At 39.5% G+C, this 22812-nt stretch overlaps 1 protein-coding gene across 1 annotated transcript in view; it reads right to left on the bottom strand.

Moving 5' to 3' along the window:
- MBP (myelin basic protein) overlaps window positions 1-22812 on the bottom strand; it is a 70346-nt gene that overhangs the window by 27796 nt on the left and 19738 nt on the right. The window contains exon 2 of the mRNA XM_009070412.1: window positions 10503-10593. Within this exon, the coding sequence (XP_009068660.1) occupies window positions 10503-10593 (91 nt within the window). The remainder of the gene's footprint in view (window positions 1-10502; window positions 10594-22812) is intronic.

The following is a 22812-nucleotide window of genomic DNA, read 5'->3' as shown; positions in this document are numbered from 1 at the left end:
AAACAGATGCCAAATTTACTGTTGCTGGCATATGGAAACAGGTCACATCTCTCTGCTGGAGCCCAGGGGGATTTGTCACAGAGGGAAAAAGGACAAACAGTTATTTTGTCCAGTCTTCTGATTCTCACTTTAAGCCTAGAGCCATCAAAATATCTAGGTCAAAATCTGGGTAGTATTTAAAAATGTTAAAGCATATTTCTAATTCTACTGAAATCTAGCAAAGTTCCTCTGTTTATTTTCATTTATCATTGGCCCTTTGTAGGCTATGCAGCTCATGATGATGTTGGTCAGCCACTGATCCCTGACAGCAAGGGCAGAGTAATTAGGTGGAAAAAGCAGCTTTCATTTTTCAGGAGTCTTGACAGATTTTGGTTTAGGATTTTATTCCAGCATGGATCTTGAAACAAATTTGCTTTCAGATCTTAATATCAGAATTATACACTTTGAAACAGTAAAATTATTTCAAGAAATTCTGGCAAATAAATCAGAAATAAAACTTTCAGAATTTATATTAAGTGTAGACTAGGGTATTCAGACTACAATGATACTTGCTGCATAACTGGTATCCACCCATCTATTACCTATTTTGTAACAGTTTTCCTGTATTGACAAATGCAGGAGGAATGTAATAATACAGCAATAAAATCTGAAGACCAAACAAGAGTGTCTTGTGGCCATTCTAAGGATGGGCAGCTTACACAAAAGACTGAACATGACACACAAAACAAAGGACAGCCTGAAAATAAATAAAAGGTAACAGAATAAGACTAATAAAGTGGCAAAGTCCTGTTCATGCCATAGCCTTACCTTACAAAAATTAAATATTGGAATATTTTATACCTGATGAACAGATGAAGCAGCAGGTGGCTAAAACATATCATGTCTACAACTAATCCTGCCCTGAAAGGCTTTGCAAAGAATTCAGTCCATTCATGGCAATAAATGTCAAAACTACATTTAAAACTTGGCCTATCAGTTCAAGAATAAAATTATCTACTTCTCCTGTTTGACTTTGGGCTGCAAGACATCTCCGACAAGGAAATGGAAGTATATTTCTGCCTGAAGCTGCCCAGTGGCACACTCAACACCTGATGCCAAAGAGGACTTCACGTACCACAGACCTAAGATCAGCATTTTCCTTGGTAGGAACTCAGGCATAACCACTGCATGGCTCTGTTGAAATCAGGGGAGTTGCTGTGCTGAAAAAGCAGGAGGTCCTGTCAAGGTAAATACAGTCACCACATCCTGATAAACACACTCAGGGAAGCACACATATTTCAAGGAAGGAATAGTTTGTCAAATGTCAAGAATCCATTTTAGAAGCATCAATATTTTCATTTTGTTTCCACTGAGTCCAGTGTAACCAAACCATTTATAGTAACATAGCATGATGGCTGAGTTAGGTGTCCAATACCTACCGCTTTTGTTTCAAGAGCACATTCAATCACTTTCCCACAAGCAAAGGTTAAAAAAAAATCCTATTACAGATCTTTCAGAACAGAAATGAGAACTCTTCTGAATGTCTTTTATCTGTAGACAGTTTCTATTTTGAAGTCACTTGAGATAAACAGAGATTTAGCATTATTGTTGCACAGTCTATACATGTGTTTGTTCAAACAACTGAGTTTAGTCTTTAAAATGCTGATTTCTACTGCAGTCCTCCTGCAGCAGGTTAATATGATGCACAGCAGAAATTTTAAGGTGCCACAGCAAGAAGGACCACAAAGGAAAACAAATTCACAACGGACGACAGCTATTAGAAATCACTCAGCCTAATTTAAAGTTGCTATTTTGATGGAGATACTTTGTTCCAGTATAAAAATGGTTCCTTCTAATTAAGTGGGAATATTAAAAGGCCTAGAGAAGGCCAAGCTTTTCACTGGCAACAGGGAAAGGAAGCATAGGGAAGGCTCTAGAGAGAGAGCCTGCTCTGAACAGCACTGCAAATAAAGAGCAGCATTATCATGGCTGTTCTCTGCTCCTCGCAAGGCTTGTGAGCGACTGCAGTCTTGTCGCCACCAGGATGTTTCTGTACAAGTACCAGTGTGTGCACACCAGTAAATACTAGTCCTTTTCACGTCTATTTTCCTCATCAAAAATAGATTATGTCAGATGTGAATTTCTGCTCTGTGCCTCCTTGTCAGCACTTAAAGGGCCACTGTCACACCCATAAAACTCAACTATTGCACAAGTACTGCCAAGCTTAAAGGGCCACTGTCACACCCATAAAGCTCAACTATTGCACAAGTGCTGCCAAACTATGTATTTGAAGGAGTTAAGCCAAACCACAGTCAGCCTTCTTGAACAAATGAGTAACAGAAACCCATCAAGGATGGGTTGGATTTCCTGCCTGACATGGTACTAGGGCCCTGGAGTTTCACAGAGCTCCGGGGTATAGAGACTGGAGTGCCAAGGGAAAGCTGCTAGATGCCAAGTCCTGCAAATTTTCATTCACTCATTCAAATGCTCTGCATTCCATCTTGTTTTCATTCTCCACCACTATTAGATTAATTTTCAGTCTTGTGGACGCAGTTGCAAATGTCATACATGAGGCCGAAGCTCAATTTAGATTAATACAGCATAGAAATAAAAATATTTTGTAAGGGTGTCCACCAAAACAGCTTCTGTGGGGTGCTTACAATATGCTGTCATTCTCTACTGTCATAATCCTTTCACAGTGGGTTTATTGCTGCTTATCTTTCCCTTCCAGAGTTACACCCATCACACACCAAGTCTAATATTTTTGCAGAACTGCTACTGGATGAGAGGATGCAGCTACAATGCCACACTCGCTGCCCTTCCATACTCTTTGGGCATCAACCTGAATGTAAGAAAATCCACAGCTTTTTCCACACTCCAGTCCACCTCTTTAATACTGGAAGGACAAGTTGATGAATTTTTTCACTTCTAAGCTCAACTCGTATCTTTATAGTTCTGCCAAAGTCAATAGAGCTAATTACAGTACTGCCAGTGAATAAGACTTTAAATGGGGGCGTGAGTGGGAAATATCACTAAGAAATCCAAACCAGAATTTCTTAGGCCCATCTGACAAGGAATAGGAATTTCACCTGATCTACAGCACACTGGATGGGAAGCACCAATTTAGCACCAACCCTCTGTATCTATGAGGGCAAGATGTTTACCTCTCTATCCCCTTTTACCCTCGGTTTCTATCTTCTGCATTCAGATAAAAAGAAAATCTGGGTTTGGATACCTCTCCCATAATATATGCTATGGGCATTCTAATGGAGCCCACACTCACAATCAGAGGTAACTATGGGGTCTAGACCACCAGCAAAGTGCCTCTATTTAACAAGGGTAACTGACTGCTGAAAGCCTGAGGAGAATCCACTGGTTTTATAAAATTTCTGCAATAGGACATTATTCTGGCTTAAATCAGGTATTATGGATTTTATCCAGGAATTACATAATGAAATTCCATAGTTCTTATTATGCAGGAAGTCAAAGTAGATGGCTTTCATGGTTTTCACTTTTTTAAGCACAAAAGTATTATCAATCTCAGCTGGTGTTTTCATAGTCTCCTAATAAATGGTACAAAAACTCACTCTGGTTCTCTTCTAGTCATTTCATTAAAAAGTGAGTCATGTCGTAATTAAACTTTAATGACAACATCTGTTTCAGCTAACACAACAGAAGAGTGGTTGGCCCATGAAGGACTATTCTGGTTCTTGTTTCACTCAAACCAGAACTGAGTATTTATTCAGCCTCAACAAAATTGGAAATGGGACAGCAGCAACATTCCAGCTACTCTCCCCAAAATAAAGATCTCTCAGAAGCACTTTTAATTCATTTACAGATAAAATCCTGCCTTAACCCAACTGGATGGTACACAAGGATCAGTGAGGGAGAACACTATGGACTCTGTTTCTTCTGTGCAAACAGAATACTCCCTTGCACTGCAGCCTGCTGACAGGACAAAAATGCACTGGGAGAGGAGTAACTTGTTTTTATGGCTAGCTAATTAGCCAAAGGCCTCATATCACCACCCAGCAACATGCCACATTAGACCACCCTTAGCCATCCTCACTTTTACAATCGGCTACAATGTGTGTTCTGAATAAGAATAGGATGGTAAATGCCTATTGTGCTTCCCCCCATCTCACATACAGACTCACACTCTTACTGAATACACAAGGGGGAAAAAACCCCACCAGATCCTCTACACTGCATAGCAAGCATTAAAATAATGAGTTAAGTCGTTTACTAAACTGTGATTTATTACAACAAGCACAACTTCAAATTCTACAGGCATGACTGGCTCAGCTCTTCACCTATACTTATGACTACAGTAACAACTCCAGTTCCAATAACATAAGAAAAGTCCAAACCTCTGTTGTGCATGTTGTTGGCACGTGGTACAGACAAGAAAACAGAGAAAAATCATGCCAAATCAGACTTGTTAAAATGCCCTTATGTGTTTGTGTAGTAATTCTGCAGCAGCATCAGTGCCATGCTAAAAGTAATCTTAAAAGTTTAGATGCTACTGTAGAACACTACATTAATTCCAATGGCATATTAACTAGTTAGATGTCCGAAAGCTAAGACGTAAGCAAAAGCATCAGATGGCTGGCAGAAAAAAATATGCTTCAATGCTACCATAAAAAACAATCCATAAAAATGAGCCATAAATAAACCAACCACAGAACTAACATAGAAATTGCAAATACCTATGCTTTAGAAAAAGCTTCAAACCCTAAAATAACAAAAAATCCCACCAGCTGGCTAGCTGCTGCCTCTGAAATCCTACAGGTCTCTTTCCACCACAGCAGTTCTCTAGTCTTCAGCTTTGCTTATCCATATATAAACTACACATAGTTTGAAAAAAACAACCACTTTATTATACATAAGATACACAAGTTTCAGTCCTTTCCCTAAAAAAATACAATCTTTAGGTGGGCACAAGAAACCACACCAAAAAGAGAAAGCTGTGAGCCGTATCCCTGAGATCCAACAACTGCACATATTAAAATGTAAATCTATTCTTTCCATCTCAGAAAGCTAATCCTTTGTGGCTGTTGTAATTTTGATACACCAGTGGTTTCTGGATGGAATCAGACACGTCAAGTCTTGCAAGAACTTGGGAAAAGGAAAGAGATGGTAAAGGAAAGTGGAAATATGTGGACAGTTGAAAAAACAGAATCATTACTTAGCTTATTATGAAAAACTACAGGAGACTAAATTCCCCCATTTACCTCTCAGGCAAGAGGAAACAACTGCACCATGGTAATAATATCTGTTTTAGGACCATTTGCTGTCTCACCAGACTGATTTTTTCGTGTGTGTAAGCTTGCCATTATTCAGCATTAAAGTCATAGCTTATGTCCCACGATACATTGTGTTTACAAAGACAGAAGCTTCCCAGTAAGGTCACTGAACGGCAGTAACCCTCAGCTTTTAGCCAGCTCCTGACAGGACTGCATCACCTCCTGATAAAAGCATTGTGCAGCCAAATGCTGCTAAATGCCTTCCAGCTCCTCCCTTCGCATTCTGCCCCCTCCCTTTTTTAAGCAAGAATCAAAACCCAAAAATTTATACAAGAGTGAAATCCATACAGATTACACACCATCAGATATATTTTCACTTTAAGTAGATTCTGTAAACCAGAATTTAAATTCTGTTGATTTCTAAGAGAATGGGCTTTATAAACCATCATTAAATCCTCAGTTGAACTAAAAAGCAAAAAACCCTACCCAAAACTGGCATTTGATACACAGCATCCAGATACCCCTGGAGTGGGACCAGGTTAGGGCAGGTGAATGTGACTACATCTGTCAGACTGTTACAGAGTGAAGTCTCACGCAGACAGAAGTTCTTCAGCCTGTGTGGGTTGAAGAACAGCTACCCACAGGATATTTTGTGTAGGACGCAGCAGGCATCAGCTAAGCAATGAATCAGGGTGAGTCAGGGTCGTCATGGAATTGTGCTGAATGTACATTTTCTTGCTGTATCTCTGAGCTCTGCATACAGAGATGTACCCAGTACTGCAATTAGAAACAGCAGAATGGTTGATGGTGCTGAAAAAAGCTCTACAATATGATATTTTCTTTTAGAGGGGAAAAAAAAAAAATGTGTTCATTTCACCTTTTTACAAAAACAAAATATGACCCCTATCCCCACCTCCCCCCAAACCCAAACAACAACAAACCCACAACACCTCACAGTACAACTACAGCCACACAGCATGGATTCCTGGAAAGCACTAAGCCAGAAGAATCATGGCCATACCCAGATACAATTTTAGACCTCATCTACTAGATAGAAATGAAAATTGACTGTTTGAGAAGATCAAGTCTCACTGTATCTTCCCAAAGAAGACATTTTTTACAACAAGGGTGGTAAAACACTGGAGCAGGTTGCCACAGAGGTGGTGGATGCCCCATCCCTAGAAATATTCAAGGACAGGTTGGACCAGGTTCTGAGCAACCTCATCTAGTTGAAGATGCCCCTACCCATGGTGGGGGGTTGGGACTAGATGACCTTCAAAGATCCCTTCCAACTCAAACTATTCTATCTTGAAAAGTTTCAGCTTTAGCTTTCATTGCCACCAGAAAGGGGACTATGCTGTCAACATATGACAGTCCCTCATGAAGAAATCTTCCTTACTTTCAACCCTATAGGAAAAAAAAATATCAATAAAAATCTGCATTTGTCATTTTCCAAGTTAATGCAATATGGGGTCACACCAAAGAAAGGGAGGAGAAATCCTCCCAGTGGTCAGAATGACTGCCAGTTTTCGCCCCCAGCTTCTGCCTCACAGTTGCAGAGTAGCAATGGATCTAATCAACTTCTGAGAATAATCTTTGAAAGGCTAGCAGTCACCTCCTGATCCATTTCCTTAAATGCCAAGCACCATACCCAGAAATTTTCTTCTCTCATTTGGACTGAGATATCATTCACAATCCTTTTCAGATTACATACTGGTGGCAACAGAGACCATGTTGACTACGTGCAAGTTCAACAGAAGTTTGTAGCAAGCAAGACATTCTAGTTCCACATCACAGATGCATATTCAGTATATATCAGACAACAGAACTCTGTTGGGTGTCACAAGAAAATCCTTTCAAAGGACAAACAAAACTAACTCTTGTCAATTCAGAATTTCATAGTTACAAATACCATCACTGTACAGACCTGATGTCTTTTCTCTCCCATGTCCCTACCCTTCTGCTCCTTTTTTCTCCTCCATCCTCTTGCCTAAATAGTTCATCGCCTTTGAGAATTAGCTCTCTGAAGTACTAGACACATCTGACTTGTTTATTTGTTTCATAGAGCTGCTGGTACAATGTAGCTTCATTGTTGGTAAGGTTATTTCAGCTATACTCCAGCATAAAAGTAAGTATTACAGAGAAATGCAAAAAAGCCCTCAAGAATGGTAAATCCCAAATCCAACCCATATGGAGAAGAAGAAGAAAATTAAAACATTCATGTTCATTCACAAGTGACCCTCCACAGTAGTGGACGAAACTTTGCTTATATCTACAAGGAATGCTATCGGCTCCAGCAGACTTGCAAGAGATTCCCATGCTTGGTTCCTTAGCATTTTCCATCAATAATAATGTGTTTGCCTCCAAAACTGTACCCAACTGATAGCGACTGCAGAAACCACACTTACTCTGGAAGGAAGTATTTCCAAAAGAAATACTACTGTATTCAAACAGCACAGCCTCATCAGGTATCTTCTGTAAAACAATCTTTAGCAGTTGCTTCTATTCCATGCTGTCCACAGCAAAGGAAGTTCCCTTCTCCTGAAAAGTCTTATTACCTGGTCCAAGACAATACTAACCTAGGAAAGTGAGCAGACAAGGACAAATCAAGAGACTTCTGTCTCCTTTGCTAAAGAGCCTTAGACCTGGCAGTCTAGGCACTCTGGGGGCTGCCAGGGACTGGTAGCTGCTGCCACCGGGCGGCCCAGGGAAGAGGGACAGCCAGTGCTCCCGGCGCCTATGCCAGCCAGGCACAAAGCCAGAAAAGGCAGGCAGCACTCAAGGGCTGCAGCCCCCTCTTCTGAAGGGGCTCAGTGGCTGCGTCAGGCAGGAACTGACTTGTGCTGCTGCCTGTGCTAACCTTTCTGTAGGGGGTGGCATTGTTTAGAAAAAGCTGGGGAAAGGGATCTTCTGCGAAAAATAAATCACACAAGACAGTGTGTTTCTGTGTGAAAAGGGAAGGCTGCAGTGCGCCTGCTCAAGGAGACTGGAGGCTATGAAAATTCTTCAGAAGAGGGATTCTAGTCAACGCTGAAGCTATAAATTAACCAACTACTGATGCATACTTGATGCTTAGTATAATTAGCATCACTGAGGAAAAAGAAAGAAGTAGTGAGGGATAGCTTGAAATAGATCAAGCCAGAGGGAGAATAACTTAGCAGGGTCTGTAAACTAATAATTTAAGTCACAGAACAACAAATAACTCACCTAGGGAAAACTGTTTTGAGCTTATCATTTATCCCCTATAAGATGGAATCAAATATTAAAAGAAATTGTCCAGAACTGCAGGAAAAGGCAGGCATATATAGCACTGCCATTCTCAAGACACATAAAACTTGGATCTGCCAAAATACTCCCCGATTCTCACTGCAGTGGTTTCATTCGCACCTTCAGTCCACTTTGATTTCCTCACTTGAACAGGGTAAAAGAAGATTTCAGACTCCATTTGCACCATACTTCCTCTCCCCACCCCCCATTTTGACCTAATCTGAAAAACAATAGAAAAAACAGACTTCCATTTGCAAAGTGGTAAAAGGGTTGATATAAGGTGCTATAGTCTGACTGGTTTTGGAGTTGGAAAGAAATTTTCCTCCTTATTGTGTCAAGTTCTCAAAGGTTGATCATTGGCTTATCTTAGATAACCAGTTAAGTTCACAGATTTGGAACATGGAAATATTTTAGTAATTTGTGAGTAAATCATTAGCTTTAAAGACCATGCAGTACACTGCATGTTGACCTTAAATTAGTAAAAGAATTTGTAGTGAGGATATGAATCACTGGATGGTGACTTTAAGCCTACCAACAGTGAACTTCATGGTTCTTAAGTCCCATCTTTAAGGTCACAGTCCCCATGGACTGTGGTTGCCATGGACCACAGGCTTGACTAACTCCTGGTTTAGGTCACTGGTACATGGGGCTACTGACCAGAATATAGAGAAGATTTAAAATCCTGAGATTTTGCTGGTAGAGAGGCAGATGGAGATCTCCTTCTCACAGAAAGCAAACTAGAGATCTGCATTGAGAAAGGACACAGCTGCACATTACACCCTGCCGTGGGGCTTTATAACTTGTAACACTGGATCTACTGCAAATAACTGGTGGAGCAAATGGAGAGGAAATTACGTAATACTCAACACTGACTTCATAAATTCGAAATCTGGTTCTGAAGTCTCATTGTAGATTCATCAGACACTGGCACTATATGATCATTGTTGGAAATATTCATACCAGGAATTCAGGCTCATGTGCCAATCACTACATTATCTCACTGAGAAAAGATGATTTTAAACAAGAACATTTTAAATGGTCACAAGCATTGTTTCCATATATAGTATGAAAGATTAATTACCCATGTTCCATTCTTTTTATACCTTGGAAGAAAAAAATCCTTATTGTATTCAAAAATATTTGACTCATCCAGAAGTTTTCAAGCTAGTCAGCCTTAATAACATCCACATGACTTCTGCACATCTTGAGTTTTCACTTCAGAATAAAATGGAGCTAAATACTACACCAACTTTCATCCTTGCCCTCACCTCTCCTGCATTAATGCTAGACTACTGCTTTTTTATTGTAGTTCTATTGCATAAAATCAACATAAAGTTGGAATAATAAGGTTTCCCTGGCTCTTTTCCAAATCTTAACGTGGAAGAAAAGGTCAAATGTAGCTTTCAGAACAAATAATAAAGCTACCAGGAAAACCTATGTGGAGAGTGGGGAGGGGATTCACAGGAAAATATCAAGAGGAGCTCATCTGAAATCCAGGCCTCCAAGTACTCTCAAAGGTCATCTAGTCTATCCTTCTGGCACAAGATGATTACATTACATCAGTTCAGACAGTTACTTGTCCAACCTGTTTTTCAAGGCCTGAAATCATGAATCTCCACACTTTCCAGATGATGCATCACAATGCTTTAGTATTCATTTTAGGATTCCCCTTCCTGACATTTGATTACATCTTTGTTTCTGCAATTTTAGGAATTCACTCCATATCCATTCATTATGGATGGAGAAAATCTTGTTTTCCCCTCTTACTGCGTAAAACTTTAATTTTGTTGAACACTTGGACTCAATCTTTCTTCTCCACAGAGATGATCTGGTTTAGACCAGATTTGGTTTTTTCTTGGTCCTTTCTCTACCTTTCCAGGTCTCTGTGGAACTGTACAGCCTACACACAAAATGCTGTATACCAGCATTAAGTACATCGCTAGGACTTTGTGGGAACTCTCTTTGTACTAACACAACAAATAACATTTTCCACTTGTCCGAGTAACTCACCAAATACTTCATTATCCTCTGAAGACTGATGTGTTAGTACGGCTGCTTTCGGACTCTCTTTAGCTGCTTCCTCCACCTTGGTTTCAGCATTCTGTAAAATAAACATTTATTCAGATCAGTTCTCTTTTTATAGCTCTCAACCAGAAGCACTCTTCAAACTTCTTAGTTACACATGCGTTACATTCTTAATGAATACAGAATCAATAACACAGAAGGTTTTGGTATCTTTGCTATACATGTTTAGTTTCGCAAAATATTGAGGGAAAATACTCTCAGAAAATCCAGGGGCTCTTTTGAGCCTGTTTTAATCTGAGTAGACCACATAAAATGAAGGGCTAGAAAATACATGTAAGTAAGAGGGAGATCTTAACAACTGCAACAGACTTGTAAGTTTCCACCTTTCCTCCTAGTATTTCATTTTACATCTCCTATTGTTGACTTAGTGAACTAAGAGATCAGAAGATAGTGCACAAACCTCATGAGCAGCCAGTTTCAAGTATTTTACCAGCTCGTGTACTTAACTGTTTAAAGCACAAGTACTTACCTATTTCTGAAACCTGTCAATTAGCTACCTGGTGTTAGACTGGGCCCAGATATATAAATCAACAGCTTCAGCACTTAAATTGTCAGAAGTGAAAGCATTTCATTCCCTAGCTAGAAATGACTGACAAAAACATAAGGTGTGAAACACTGAGTTTTAAATATTTATATTGCTACCAAAAAAAAAACAACTCGTGTTTTCAAAATGTTTTACTTTGATACTCAAGAGAAATGTATACTCAAGCTTACAGCAATGCAGATAGTAAAGTGCATAAGCAGTTGACTGTTCAATGATGGATATGGAGTGACTGAGGCAATATTAAATATTACTGGAAAAAGTTGACTGAGAGTTGAGGAAAGAATAAAAGAAATGTGTTATGTCTAAGCTTTTTAAAGGACATATTGTTCTATTCAAGTACAGGCTCATTCAGAAGACTTCGTGGGATGTTTTGTACAACTTTTTTAACTCTGACTTATATTTTGAAATTGGTGCTACACAATCTGTTCATGAAAATTACCAGCTCTGCTCTCAGGAACATAGCACACTTCCAAACTTCTCTTATTTCCCCTTATTAATAACTATAAGGAAGATATAAGAAGTACATTAAGGCTGGCAATCTCCCTATAGAGCACAGGAGTGCAAACTTAAGGCACATAAATTCAAGAGACTTTGAAGTAAGACAGCAAGACTCTTCAGAGAAAAACTGAAGGACTGACCTAGCAATCCTACTGCTATTAAACAGCAGCAGAAGGAAGGACCTGCAGAAGTGAAAGGATCCTGTACTCCCTCAAGCCACCAAGCTGAACACACCATGAAGAAAATCCATCAGCTATGTACCTCTCAAAGCTGAGGAGGGAAGTCAGTTTTAGCAGATGATCACCTCAGTTTGGGATAACTAGTGTCCCTTGGGAAGATAGAGGGACCCAATCAGAAACCAGTAGTGGCTATACTGGGACACAACTTGCTTTGGGTAAACAAATTTGTGATCAGCACAAGTAACTAAAGTCCTGTCCCCACAGACGTAATTTTTAAGCTGTGGAGCCATCCAGTTTGCAGTGTGATAGGTGCTGTCCACACACACACAAGGGACACGTGCCAAGGTCCACAGCATCTCTCCAGGTTTACAGAACCACCTGCATTTAGATGTCACTGATTCAGTAAGTGGAATATTCTAGTTGGGTTCTCCATCCTATTTTAGTCACCCTATAGTGAGCAGCAAGTCAACATCTTCGATGACAGAGAGAAGAATGGCCTTCAACTCAGAAGAGAACATCTGCTACAGCAGGGTAAACCAATCAAAGGAAAAAAAAACACTAAAAATTGTGTAATCATGGTTGACACAAAATTAATACATTTAGATGATCGAATGAAGTTCAGGGCTTTCCCAAATGAAGGAGATAGCTGAACTCTTGATCAGAGCTATTGCTGTAGCTTTTGTAAAGCCAGTGCTTGTTAGCTCCATCTTCAACTTTATTTCGCCATATTCAGTGTATGGTAAAGCTGGTGGTGCAGGAGGAGAGGGATTGCAGTTCCTCGTGCTGAAAGATATCAAGAGCAGTAGCAACAAAACACTATCCAGCAGATATGCAGTGGTGTCTAGGAAACAAGTTGTCACTCTAAGTTCTTACTAGGGAGAATTTTTTTTGTTCACTTTGAAAATGAGTTTGGCAGTCTCAGGGAAACTAGAAAGACTGAACCCTGAGAGTTTTTGGTTCAATTTGTGTTACTGGAAAGAACTACACAGCAGATGTGCTGTCTGCTCCCTGGATAAGTCACAATGTTGGTGTTGACAGATATCAGCTTCAAGATGTTGACAGCAAAGTTGTGCAATGTATCAGCCTAGAACATGACAGTGCATGGCTGGATGTCGATCTGCTTAGCATGTCTTCTTAACCAAAATACAAACTCTAAAAATATTTCTTTTGCTTTATCTTTTACACACACAAAAAGAAAATACATTATTGCTTGCATATATAATATTTGTATTACCAAAACCAATACAAGACAAATCACTTGTATTGTGAGCATCACCAAAGAATACTCAATGATCCAAATGCTCTAAATCAAGTGGTATCGTAAAAGAGCATTTGAAAAGTCAAGGCTTTGCCAGCTGCTTGATTCTTTTTTCTAGTGTCCTAAAAAATCTTTGGCGTCTCCATCCTTCCAATCAATGAACAGAAAAAGAGAAAACACATCCCCTTACACCAATTGAGCTGTGCCAGGAGGGATTATTTACCTATGGTTATAGTGTGCTTGTGGCTAGTTATAAAAGAAAGGCCCTTTGTACATAACAGAGTAAACATAATTTTATCTAGCTCTTTCAGGTTGAGTACTCAGTGTAACTTCAGAAATGATGGGGAAAATAGGTTTATTTTACAGTATCAATTACAAACAACTACAGATCATACCTGATATAAATATTATATTGGTCTAAATTGACAAAAACTCTTTTTCCTCAAAAAGCATCTCCTTGACTATCACAAAAATTAGCATTAAATTAGAATTCAAGTCAAGATTCCTGAGATGTGATACATTCTCAATGTGCTTAGACCCTTCTCTGAACTAAGGCCTCCAACCTGTACTTCAGAATAATGTGAAGAGGATGTGCCTCTTTCTACAGGTTTTTCAACATTGGAAAAGAAACCACAGAGCACCAGAATCACTACCAAAGTACACTGGCATTATATTTCTTACATGAATCGGGTCACTCGTTCCAAAATACCATAAAGCACCTAAGTAGCAAGACAGCATCTACTGCATCATAACAGCTGCTTACAGACTAGAAATAGTTCTACGATTTCATAAAGCTCTTACAAAATAAGATCTTCATATATACTGCAACAGTATTTATAAAAGTATGCACATATACAGCTGCTCTTGATTCAGACCTGATTAAAATTAGAAATTGCATTATAATCTGACTCGGTTTTACAAGACACTTTTGGCCCTGCTTCCCACTCTAGCTGTTCACTGGTGCCTTGTGACTCAGTTCACCTGTTGTCCCATTATCCACCATGTGAACACCACAGTCTCCATGTCACACAACATTTTAAAACTTTGCTAGGAAAATGTAAAAATAACTGTTAGGTATCAAAACATTTGCAACAAATTAACAGCAATATCAAAAACATTTGGTCTATATATACACCCACTAGTACAAGGAGCAAGTCTCTTTGTATTTTACTGATGTCACTGCCTACTTAGATGATCTTTACCTACATGGGAAACATTAAGAAATGCTGAGTTACAATGAGCTGTATTCTGCAGGCACTACAGTACCAAGCCAGGTTAAAAAATATCCAGTGAAGAACATTACATTTACAGAAGCAGTTATGTCCTCAAGAACACACAGGACTTGGAAATGGAAAGTTGTATTCAAGACAGCTTTTTATCAATCTTGCCATTTTTGCAAACTAGTTAGGAAGGGCTTGTTTATTCTCCTTTAACCACAAAGCTATTATTCAATAACTTAATTTTCTAAATGATAAAACCACACAGAAAAGTTTAAACTTCTCCTCATAAATTAAACAAATATTCAAGAAATGTTATATCTAAATGAGGATTAAAGAAATCCAGTGTGAAGCAGCGATTCATATTGTCTGTGCTCTCATTCCTGTCTTTTACAAGCTACTCCTTTTTCTTATTATATACTTAGCAGTATGTTTAGCCCCATCCCAATGGCACAAATGAAAACAGCTAAATTTTCTTTTATTTTCATTAAAGTGCCATATGTACACCAAAAGCTCTAACTGCAGCATGTCGTGGTTTAACCCCAGCAGCAGCCAAGCCCCACGCAGCCTCTCACTCCCCCACCAACGGGATGGGGGAGCAAATCAGAAGGGTAAAAGCTACAAAAACTCATGGGTTGAGATAAAGACAGTTTAATAGAGAAAGCAAAAGCTGCATGCACAAGCAAAGCAAACCAAGGAATTAATTCACTGCTTCCCAAAGACAGGAGGTGTTCAGCCATCTCCAGGAGAGCAGAGCCCCATCACGCGTAACGGTTCCTTGGGAAGACAAATGCCATCACTCCAGATGTCCCCCCTTCCTCCTTCTTCCTCCCACCATATATACTGAGCATGATGTCATATGGTATGGAATATCCCTTTGGTCAGTTTGGGTCACCTGTCCCAGCTGTGTCTCCTCCCAATCTCCCTTGAATCCCCAACTTCCTTGCCATGTGGCAGTATGGAAAGCAGTAAAAGTCTTGACTCTGTGTAAGCTCTGCTCAGCAATAACAAAAACATCTCTGTATTATCAACTCTGTGTTCTGCACAAAACACAAACATAGCCCCACACTAGCCTCTGTGAAGAAAGCCAACTCTACTTCAGCTCAAACCAGCACACAGCAAAACAACACAGACCACAAGTACATGCACTGCTGCTTTGGCAGCACAGACATTTCTCCAGTTCCTTCTCACATTCATTCCTATCCATGGCACATTACCTTTGCTCCACAATGCCAAGCAGCACTGAGGGCATGGTTAAACACCTGATTATCCCCCTATGCTGTATTTACAAAACTAAGATAAACAACAGACACCACCTCAAGAGACAGAGGACATTTTACACGCACAGCTTAAGACAATCAAACAGATGAGATGCTGTGGACAACACTTATTAGCAGCTAGAATTCATGGAATGGCAGTTGGCTCTCCTCAGGTGAGCAGAGATCTCTTGGACCTGCATTAACGAGCACATTCAAACATATTCTTGAATTCAACCATTGATTCTTCTTAAATGTGAAGATTATCCAACCCTCTTTCCATTAGTAGGGGAACTCATAGACATACTAGCAAGCACCAGGCTTCTTGCACAGAACACGAATGGTGAGTTTTAACAGCGCCATACTGACTGGTCTATACTCCTGGAGCAAGATTACTGCCATCACTCGGAACCAGGTCATGCCAAAATGAAGCTGGTCTTGTGCTATCTATACAGCTTCAAGCTCTTGAAAACGTTCCAGGAACTCCTACATCACTTCATTCTTCAGTCCCCACCAGCCATGAAAAGCATTCAAATTTTACCATTATTTTTCAGATAAATAAAATAACTCTTTTAATTATCAAGCTAATCACAAGCATTATCTCTGGTTTTCTAGTATACCTCATACTCTCATTTTAATTTTAATTTCCAGATTCTTTATGTTCAGTTTCTAAAATGCAATACTCAGAATATCCTCTACTTGGTAGTTTTTACAAATTTCTATGCGTGGTTATTTTTGCATTCCTGTGCATGTGTCAAAAATCTTATTTAAGGCATAAGAATGAAAAAAAAATGACAGGGTGATGGAAAGAGAGAGGACTGAGTATTCCAAGGACAATTTTCTGTTCCTCTCAGCTTCAACAGTACAGTGCTATTGCTGCTGTCACTGATGGAGAATTTCAAATGAAGTTGCAAACAAAAGGATCCCATCACTAACCCCCAAGACAGACAAAGGCCCTTTGAAGAAGGTCTGAGTTGCCTCAAACACATTATCCAGGTCTTTGAAGAAACTAATTCAGTCTATTTTAAAACCTCAGAATACCAAGGGGTTTCAGTAAAAATCACTGAATTCCAACTCAAAAATTTGCTACATTCTCCACTGTCAGTTCCACTCTATTTCACTATGTGCTTCCCTTCATTTATGAGAGGCATTTAACACACTACTTCTGTTTGTGGAGAAATTCCTACAAATCGGGCTAATACACAGGATATCTTGCCTTTAAATGTTCCTGACCACACCAGAATTCTCATATTTTATAACTGAAGTCTCTTCAGCTCAGAATGTAACAGATAAAGACAATTAATGAATCCACAGTATGCTACTAGTCCATACAGCATTTCCCTGTAGTAGCTTCACACATGTAATAGGGAGAAAACAAGGAATTACATTCCTGTATCCATACTAATGACAGAGGCTAATTGCATTTGGGAGCAAGCTGATAAAATGACAGAGTTCATTTAGGAAACAAAACTAAATGAAAAACACGACAGACAACCCTGTGCAAGAATCAAGATTTTCACACGAATACTGTGAACCAAAAAAACCCAACCTCAGGTACCCTACGCGTAGGGGCAGAGGGAGAGGAAAAGCTATGTGAGCAACCTGTTATTCTGTAGGTAGTCTAAGACACTGCCAGCATCAGGAATTCTCATAAAACTGCAAGGAATTTGCAAAACAAGTTAAGACCAGACACAAAAATATGCTCTGGGTCAATATTTTCAATTTCAAGCAAGAATCCTGTCAGGTGTCTTTCACTCTGTGCATATTAATCCTGAAACTGTACACAGGAAGCCTGAATGTGAATCACATAAAATTCAGACAAGTACAGACAGGGCTATGACTTGCCATTTCCTCTGCCAATGCCACCCTGGTCCTACAGAGCAGAGCAATCACCATAGTGCAGTGGCACACATAATCTGAAACTGTGAAGATCAGTGTAAGGACCTAAACCTACGTTTGGGACCACAGTGAGGTCTGACAGCTTCAAAACACTTGACCTGGAACTAATGTTATTAAGGCATATGTCCTACCTGCTTTGAACCCAGGAAGCTCTTCTATAGTGTCATTGCAAACAGCATCTTACAGGCACACTGGTGGATGCAGCTCTTGACCTCATGAATCAGAGAGGCACCATAATAACATTTAAAGAACAAAATTAAAAATGGACACTTTGGACATCAAGCACAAGAGCATGTCTCTTTTACAAAAGGTGTTTCAGCAGATTTCCAGAATAGTCTGAAAAGTGGCAGCAATCAATCCTGACGTTTTCACAGTCTACTCATCAACTTCATCTTATCCAGACTGAGTACTAATTTACTTTCCTTTCAGCACTCATTTTAGCCACATGCTGAAAAAGTACAAATATTTCACTATTTTTTTTCAAGAAGAGGATGTGGTTTAAGTCATAAACACAATGTTGATGCTGAAGCCTCAACTCTCAGTGTCAACTCTCACTCTCCTTAAGAGCTTCTTAAATCCACTGAGCAATGGCAGTGTCTGATCCCAGCAGACTAGTAATTTTCACATGCCACCACCTGAGGTCTTGCTGAAGAGTAATAATAGGTCTTTCTGAATGGTTTTGGTAAAAAAGTGTACAACAGCAATTCTGTTTTCTTCACAGCTAATGAAAGCACTTCTGTATTCCAGCATATTGATAAAATCTAAATTTATATAGATATATGATACACCAGAAAAAAGATAAAGGTCACCTAAGCATCTATTGTAAAAGCACAACAGAGATGCAAAAACTAGCAATGAGTTACAGAATGATGCACAATAGTTATGAACAAAAAAACCCAATACCATTAAAAACATGCAAAATAACAAGTAGTCAGGGAGAAAGGATTACAAATATTTTGGTTTTATTTTCAGGGAAAAAAATGCCTTTCAACCTCATACATTGAATTTCTTATATCACAGGTTTGAGTTTGACAAGCAAAAGAATTGCCACTGCCTAAATAATTAGAGATCCTCAGCCTTGAATCTTTCTCAGAGGCCTATACAGGACTGACTGTGGCAATAAACCTGTTGATTTGCTCCTTTTAACCACAGGAAGAGAAAAGAGATGCTATAGATGGCAGGTGTCTGTGGGGAGCACAATGCAATGGCACAGCATGGCACGCAGCAGCACCAGAAACCTGCCTCAGAGCAGCACCGTGAGGATTTCTGCAGGGTGCTGTGCTGCACAGCCACGTGGCTGCACTTCTACAAAGCAGCACTGAACAGCAATGAAAGCAAAGGCACTGAGAGCTCTTCCCTGCAGGTGATCTAGAAATAGCTGGCCACAATGGAGTATGGTTTGGAGACTTCATCATTCCAAACTATGATTCAGTCCAGAAATCACCTGATGTCATGATACACAGAAGAGAGACTACAGCCCTTTCCCATACTCCCACCAGCCACTGGCTGTATGATGCTGCATTTGCCTGATGCTTACGGATGTTTAATAAAAGTAATGAAAAAAAATTATGCCTGAAGCAATGTCCACATCTCTTTCATCACACAAAAGGATGACCCAGGAGCAAGAAGACACTCAACAGTGTCTTAAATCAGTTAAGAAAAAATTAATCAAATATTCAGTTAAATATTATTTACTTTCTTCCATTACCTACAAGGTATTTTGAGTGAAATTTATTATAAAATGAAAGCTATTACAAGGCATCTCAGAAATACTGTAAAAGTGTAAGGTCAAATAACAGCACAAGACTATTAGAAACAAACCCTTCTGCCACATTACCAGCAACAAAACATCTTTTCTGGGCCCCCAGCTGTGAAAACCTTCTGGCTTTTGCAGTACCCCAGTTGACAGTGGACAGGTATTTTTGGCAAAAACTCAACACAGCTCATATCCTGACTCTGCAGCTGCATTACTGTTGCTAAGAGAAAACAAATACAGTTTCCCTTGTCAATAAAAATTGTTGACTCCACCGGCCTGCAGAAGCCAAGTGGAACACATGTAACTATGTGGGCTACAAATTGCTGAAGCACAAACACCCCAACAAAACACACACAGAAGGAACTCAGCATTCAACATGACAGATTAGCTCTGCCCAGTTCCCCTGCAGCAAACCAGATTGCAGGGAGGCCAGAATTTCACTTCTGGTATTTTACTCTTAATTCCATTACATGCAAGAACCAGTCCTGCAGTGTGCGAAGTTACACAGCATATGTGTCTGAGTCATTTCTATACATGGTTGAACATTGGCTTTATTGAATAATGAAAATATTTTTCGTGTTTACTCTGTGTTAAGAGGTTACAAAAAGAAGCTAAAAACAGTAGACAACTTCAAAAACTTTCTCACTGTTCTACTCACAGTGATACATTAGGCTAATTCAAACCCCCTTTGAGCTTAACAGGTAGGAAACACTCTGAAACAATTGCCACTGCACACCAAAAAGGAACTTTCAACTCCTTACATTTAATTTTCACTTCCAAGCCTTTAGCTCAGATGGAAAGCAAGCTCAAAAGCTGCTATGTTAAAGCACTTTACATTCAAAATTACATACCTTCAGCTCCCTAAAAGCTATGACGGCATTTTCAGCATTTGAAAAGCAAAATGTACATTTATTTGTTAAGGATTAAAAGAAGAATTAAATTTAATTTAAGTTAATTTTAAAAGGGAATTTTTCCAACACGCTGATACTGCTTTAGGTCACTTGGCAGTCTCTAGTCTTCTGAAGTGTATTTCTAGGCCAAAGCTAAGAAAAACTTTACATACAAGTTGCCTGATACTAAAATGTATTATATTTACTTGCAAGACCTGTAGGTTCAAAGGAAATTTTGACCACAGTACCAATATTTGTTTCCATATTGTGCTAAAAGAAAACTAACAAGTCTTTCTCAAATCTTGTATGAAAAGGGCTTAGGTTTTTTGGGTGGTGGGTTGTTGAGAAAAAGACACATTTGCCTTTCAAAAGTGGCAAGGTATTTTAATGCAGACATTTCAGCTCCTCATTAGCATGCACTCCCCCATGGTCCCAACCTTGTCCCATCCCTAAGGCCTGTGACCTCCCTCCTTCCCCATCCCACAAGCTGGGCTGCTCCCAATACTTTTTGGGCCCTCAAGGAGCTGGAAAAGGGATGGAAGCGGGGCTAAAAACAATCCATCTTAGTAATGTGAGGGGAGAGAGAGGGAGAGAAACGAATCAAACCAGTTCTCAGATCCAATCTGCCATGCAGCCCCTCCCTCGTCCCGGTTTGTACGGTAAAACAATATTTGCTATGTAACACTTGGTTAAGGGGGAAGCTGCCATGACCTCACCACCGGTCATGGAGCACAAGGCCTTCATATGAATATACCTGTCTATCCACCCAAGATAGAAAATTACTTTTCCACTTCCCTGTTATATTTAAACAGGCCAATATTAAATGCAAGATCTTGAAAGAAAATGAGTTTCACTACTCTGTGCTCTCAGCTCCACAAGTCCTCTGTATAGTGTAAATAAATGCACAAACACCACTTAAAAGAAAATATTTTCAAATGTCAAGATTTATGGGGCAATATTTACAAAATAATCAACATGCTTGCCCTTTACAAAATGTAAATAAAGATTTCTTTACAGATAAGAGTTTTGAAATACAGTTGGCACGAAGCAAATTGGGGTTTTTTTAGTTAAAGGAAACTGATAAAGCAACAAAATAGTTTTTATAATTGTAAAACAGTGGTATGACATCTTTTAACTCCCACTGCAGGAAATTTTTAGAAAAATCCAGCATACAAACAAAAAAACCCTCCATTCACTTCAAAAGTGAATAGCAAAGTTTGTAGAAGACCTCAGAAACTGACGCTTACATCATAAGCACAGAGTAATGATCAGGAAAGGGTAACTGTCAAGAACAGAGACATGATTTCCTGCAGTCTCATTTCTCTGTTGTATTTGAACAATAAATGCATTCAGCAAACACCACAGGTGATGAAAAGCCCTATGTGCTAAAGTATGGGCACAAAAGTAAGGGCACTCAATTGCTTTTACAAGTTCTAGCTTAGTGCTACCTTCATTATTAATATGTGAAGTCAAGGAAAGACATTGATCATGTTATCAAGAATCACTTTATCAATACACTACTATGTCAAAAATAGTTCCTCACTATAAGATGATGTGAAAAATTCCTACAAACTTTAGTAACTAGTTTTATCAAAACTTTGAGTCTAAGGAGATTCACCAGGAATATTAAGACACTGGGCAAAACCAAGTATTTCCATGATAGTTCACGGAAACAACATCTACTTTCAGTCCTGTTATGTTGTTTCCAAGGTTTTTCTTGTCAACATCACCCTAGGCCCTTTGTCTGCCAACCCAGTCCATCACTTCCTCACTTGTCTGTGTGTTGTCAACTCTCTCCTAGCTTTAAACTAGGAACAGCAAGTTCCTAGTTTAAAGCTCTCCTCACCAGCTTGGCCAGCCGGTTGGCAAAGATGTTTTTGCCTGACTTGGTCAGGTAAATTCAGTCTCTTCTGAGCAGTTCTTGACCCTCAAAGAGGGCTGTAAAAGCCAAATGTCTGTTGTCAACATCAGCTGTGCAACCAGCTATTGACCTCCAGTATCCATCCACTTCTTTTCAAGCCCTACACCCTCACTGGGAGGATCAGGGAGAAAACCTTGGCTCTGGTGCCTTTGTTCCTCAGACCCAGAAACATATAACCGTGTTTCATAGGCTCCAAGTCTCCCCTACCATTATCAGGCTGTTCACTTGGAAGAGCAGCAGTAGAAGGTAACAGTCCAAGGATTTCACAAGCCCCACCAACTTCACACAATACTATGGACCCAGATCTCTCCCCTAAAGGAGAAAGTATGTGAGGGAGAGACACAACATGCACAGACATGTAGTTGTACCTTAAGTTATGTTGGATTTTAAAAGACAGGAAAGAGGGACAACTATGAAGCATATGTTAGTTTTTAGAACCATATTAAAGCTCCTCAAGGGGTCTGTTTCCCAGCATACTTAAAAACCAAAAGTTACCATCCCTTCCCTGAAGACATACCTCACTGAAGATAAGAAGACTGTTAGAAACATTAGTCACCTTCGCAAATCTTTTTTTATAGATCATTTTAAGAGACAGACCTTGCACCATTAACTCTGAAGCATATGTTAGTTTTTAGAACCATATTAAAGCTCCTCAAGGGGTCTGTTTCCCAGCATACTTAAAAACCAAAAGTTACCATCCCTTCCCTGAAGACATACCTCACTGAAGATAAGAAGACTGTTAGAAACATTAGTCACCTTCGCAAATCTTTTTTTATAGATCATTTTAAGAGACAGACCTTGCACCATTAACTCAGCT

Source organism: Acanthisitta chloris, unplaced genomic scaffold (genome assembly GCF_000695815.1).
Source record: "Acanthisitta chloris isolate BGI_N310 unplaced genomic scaffold, ASM69581v1 scaffold3022, whole genome shotgun sequence".
In the NCBI taxonomy this organism is placed as follows: Eukaryota; Metazoa; Chordata; class Aves; order Passeriformes; family Acanthisittidae; genus Acanthisitta; species Acanthisitta chloris.
The sequence above is the reverse complement of the archived record's forward strand: the minus strand, read 5'-3'. Positions and strand labels throughout refer to the sequence as shown.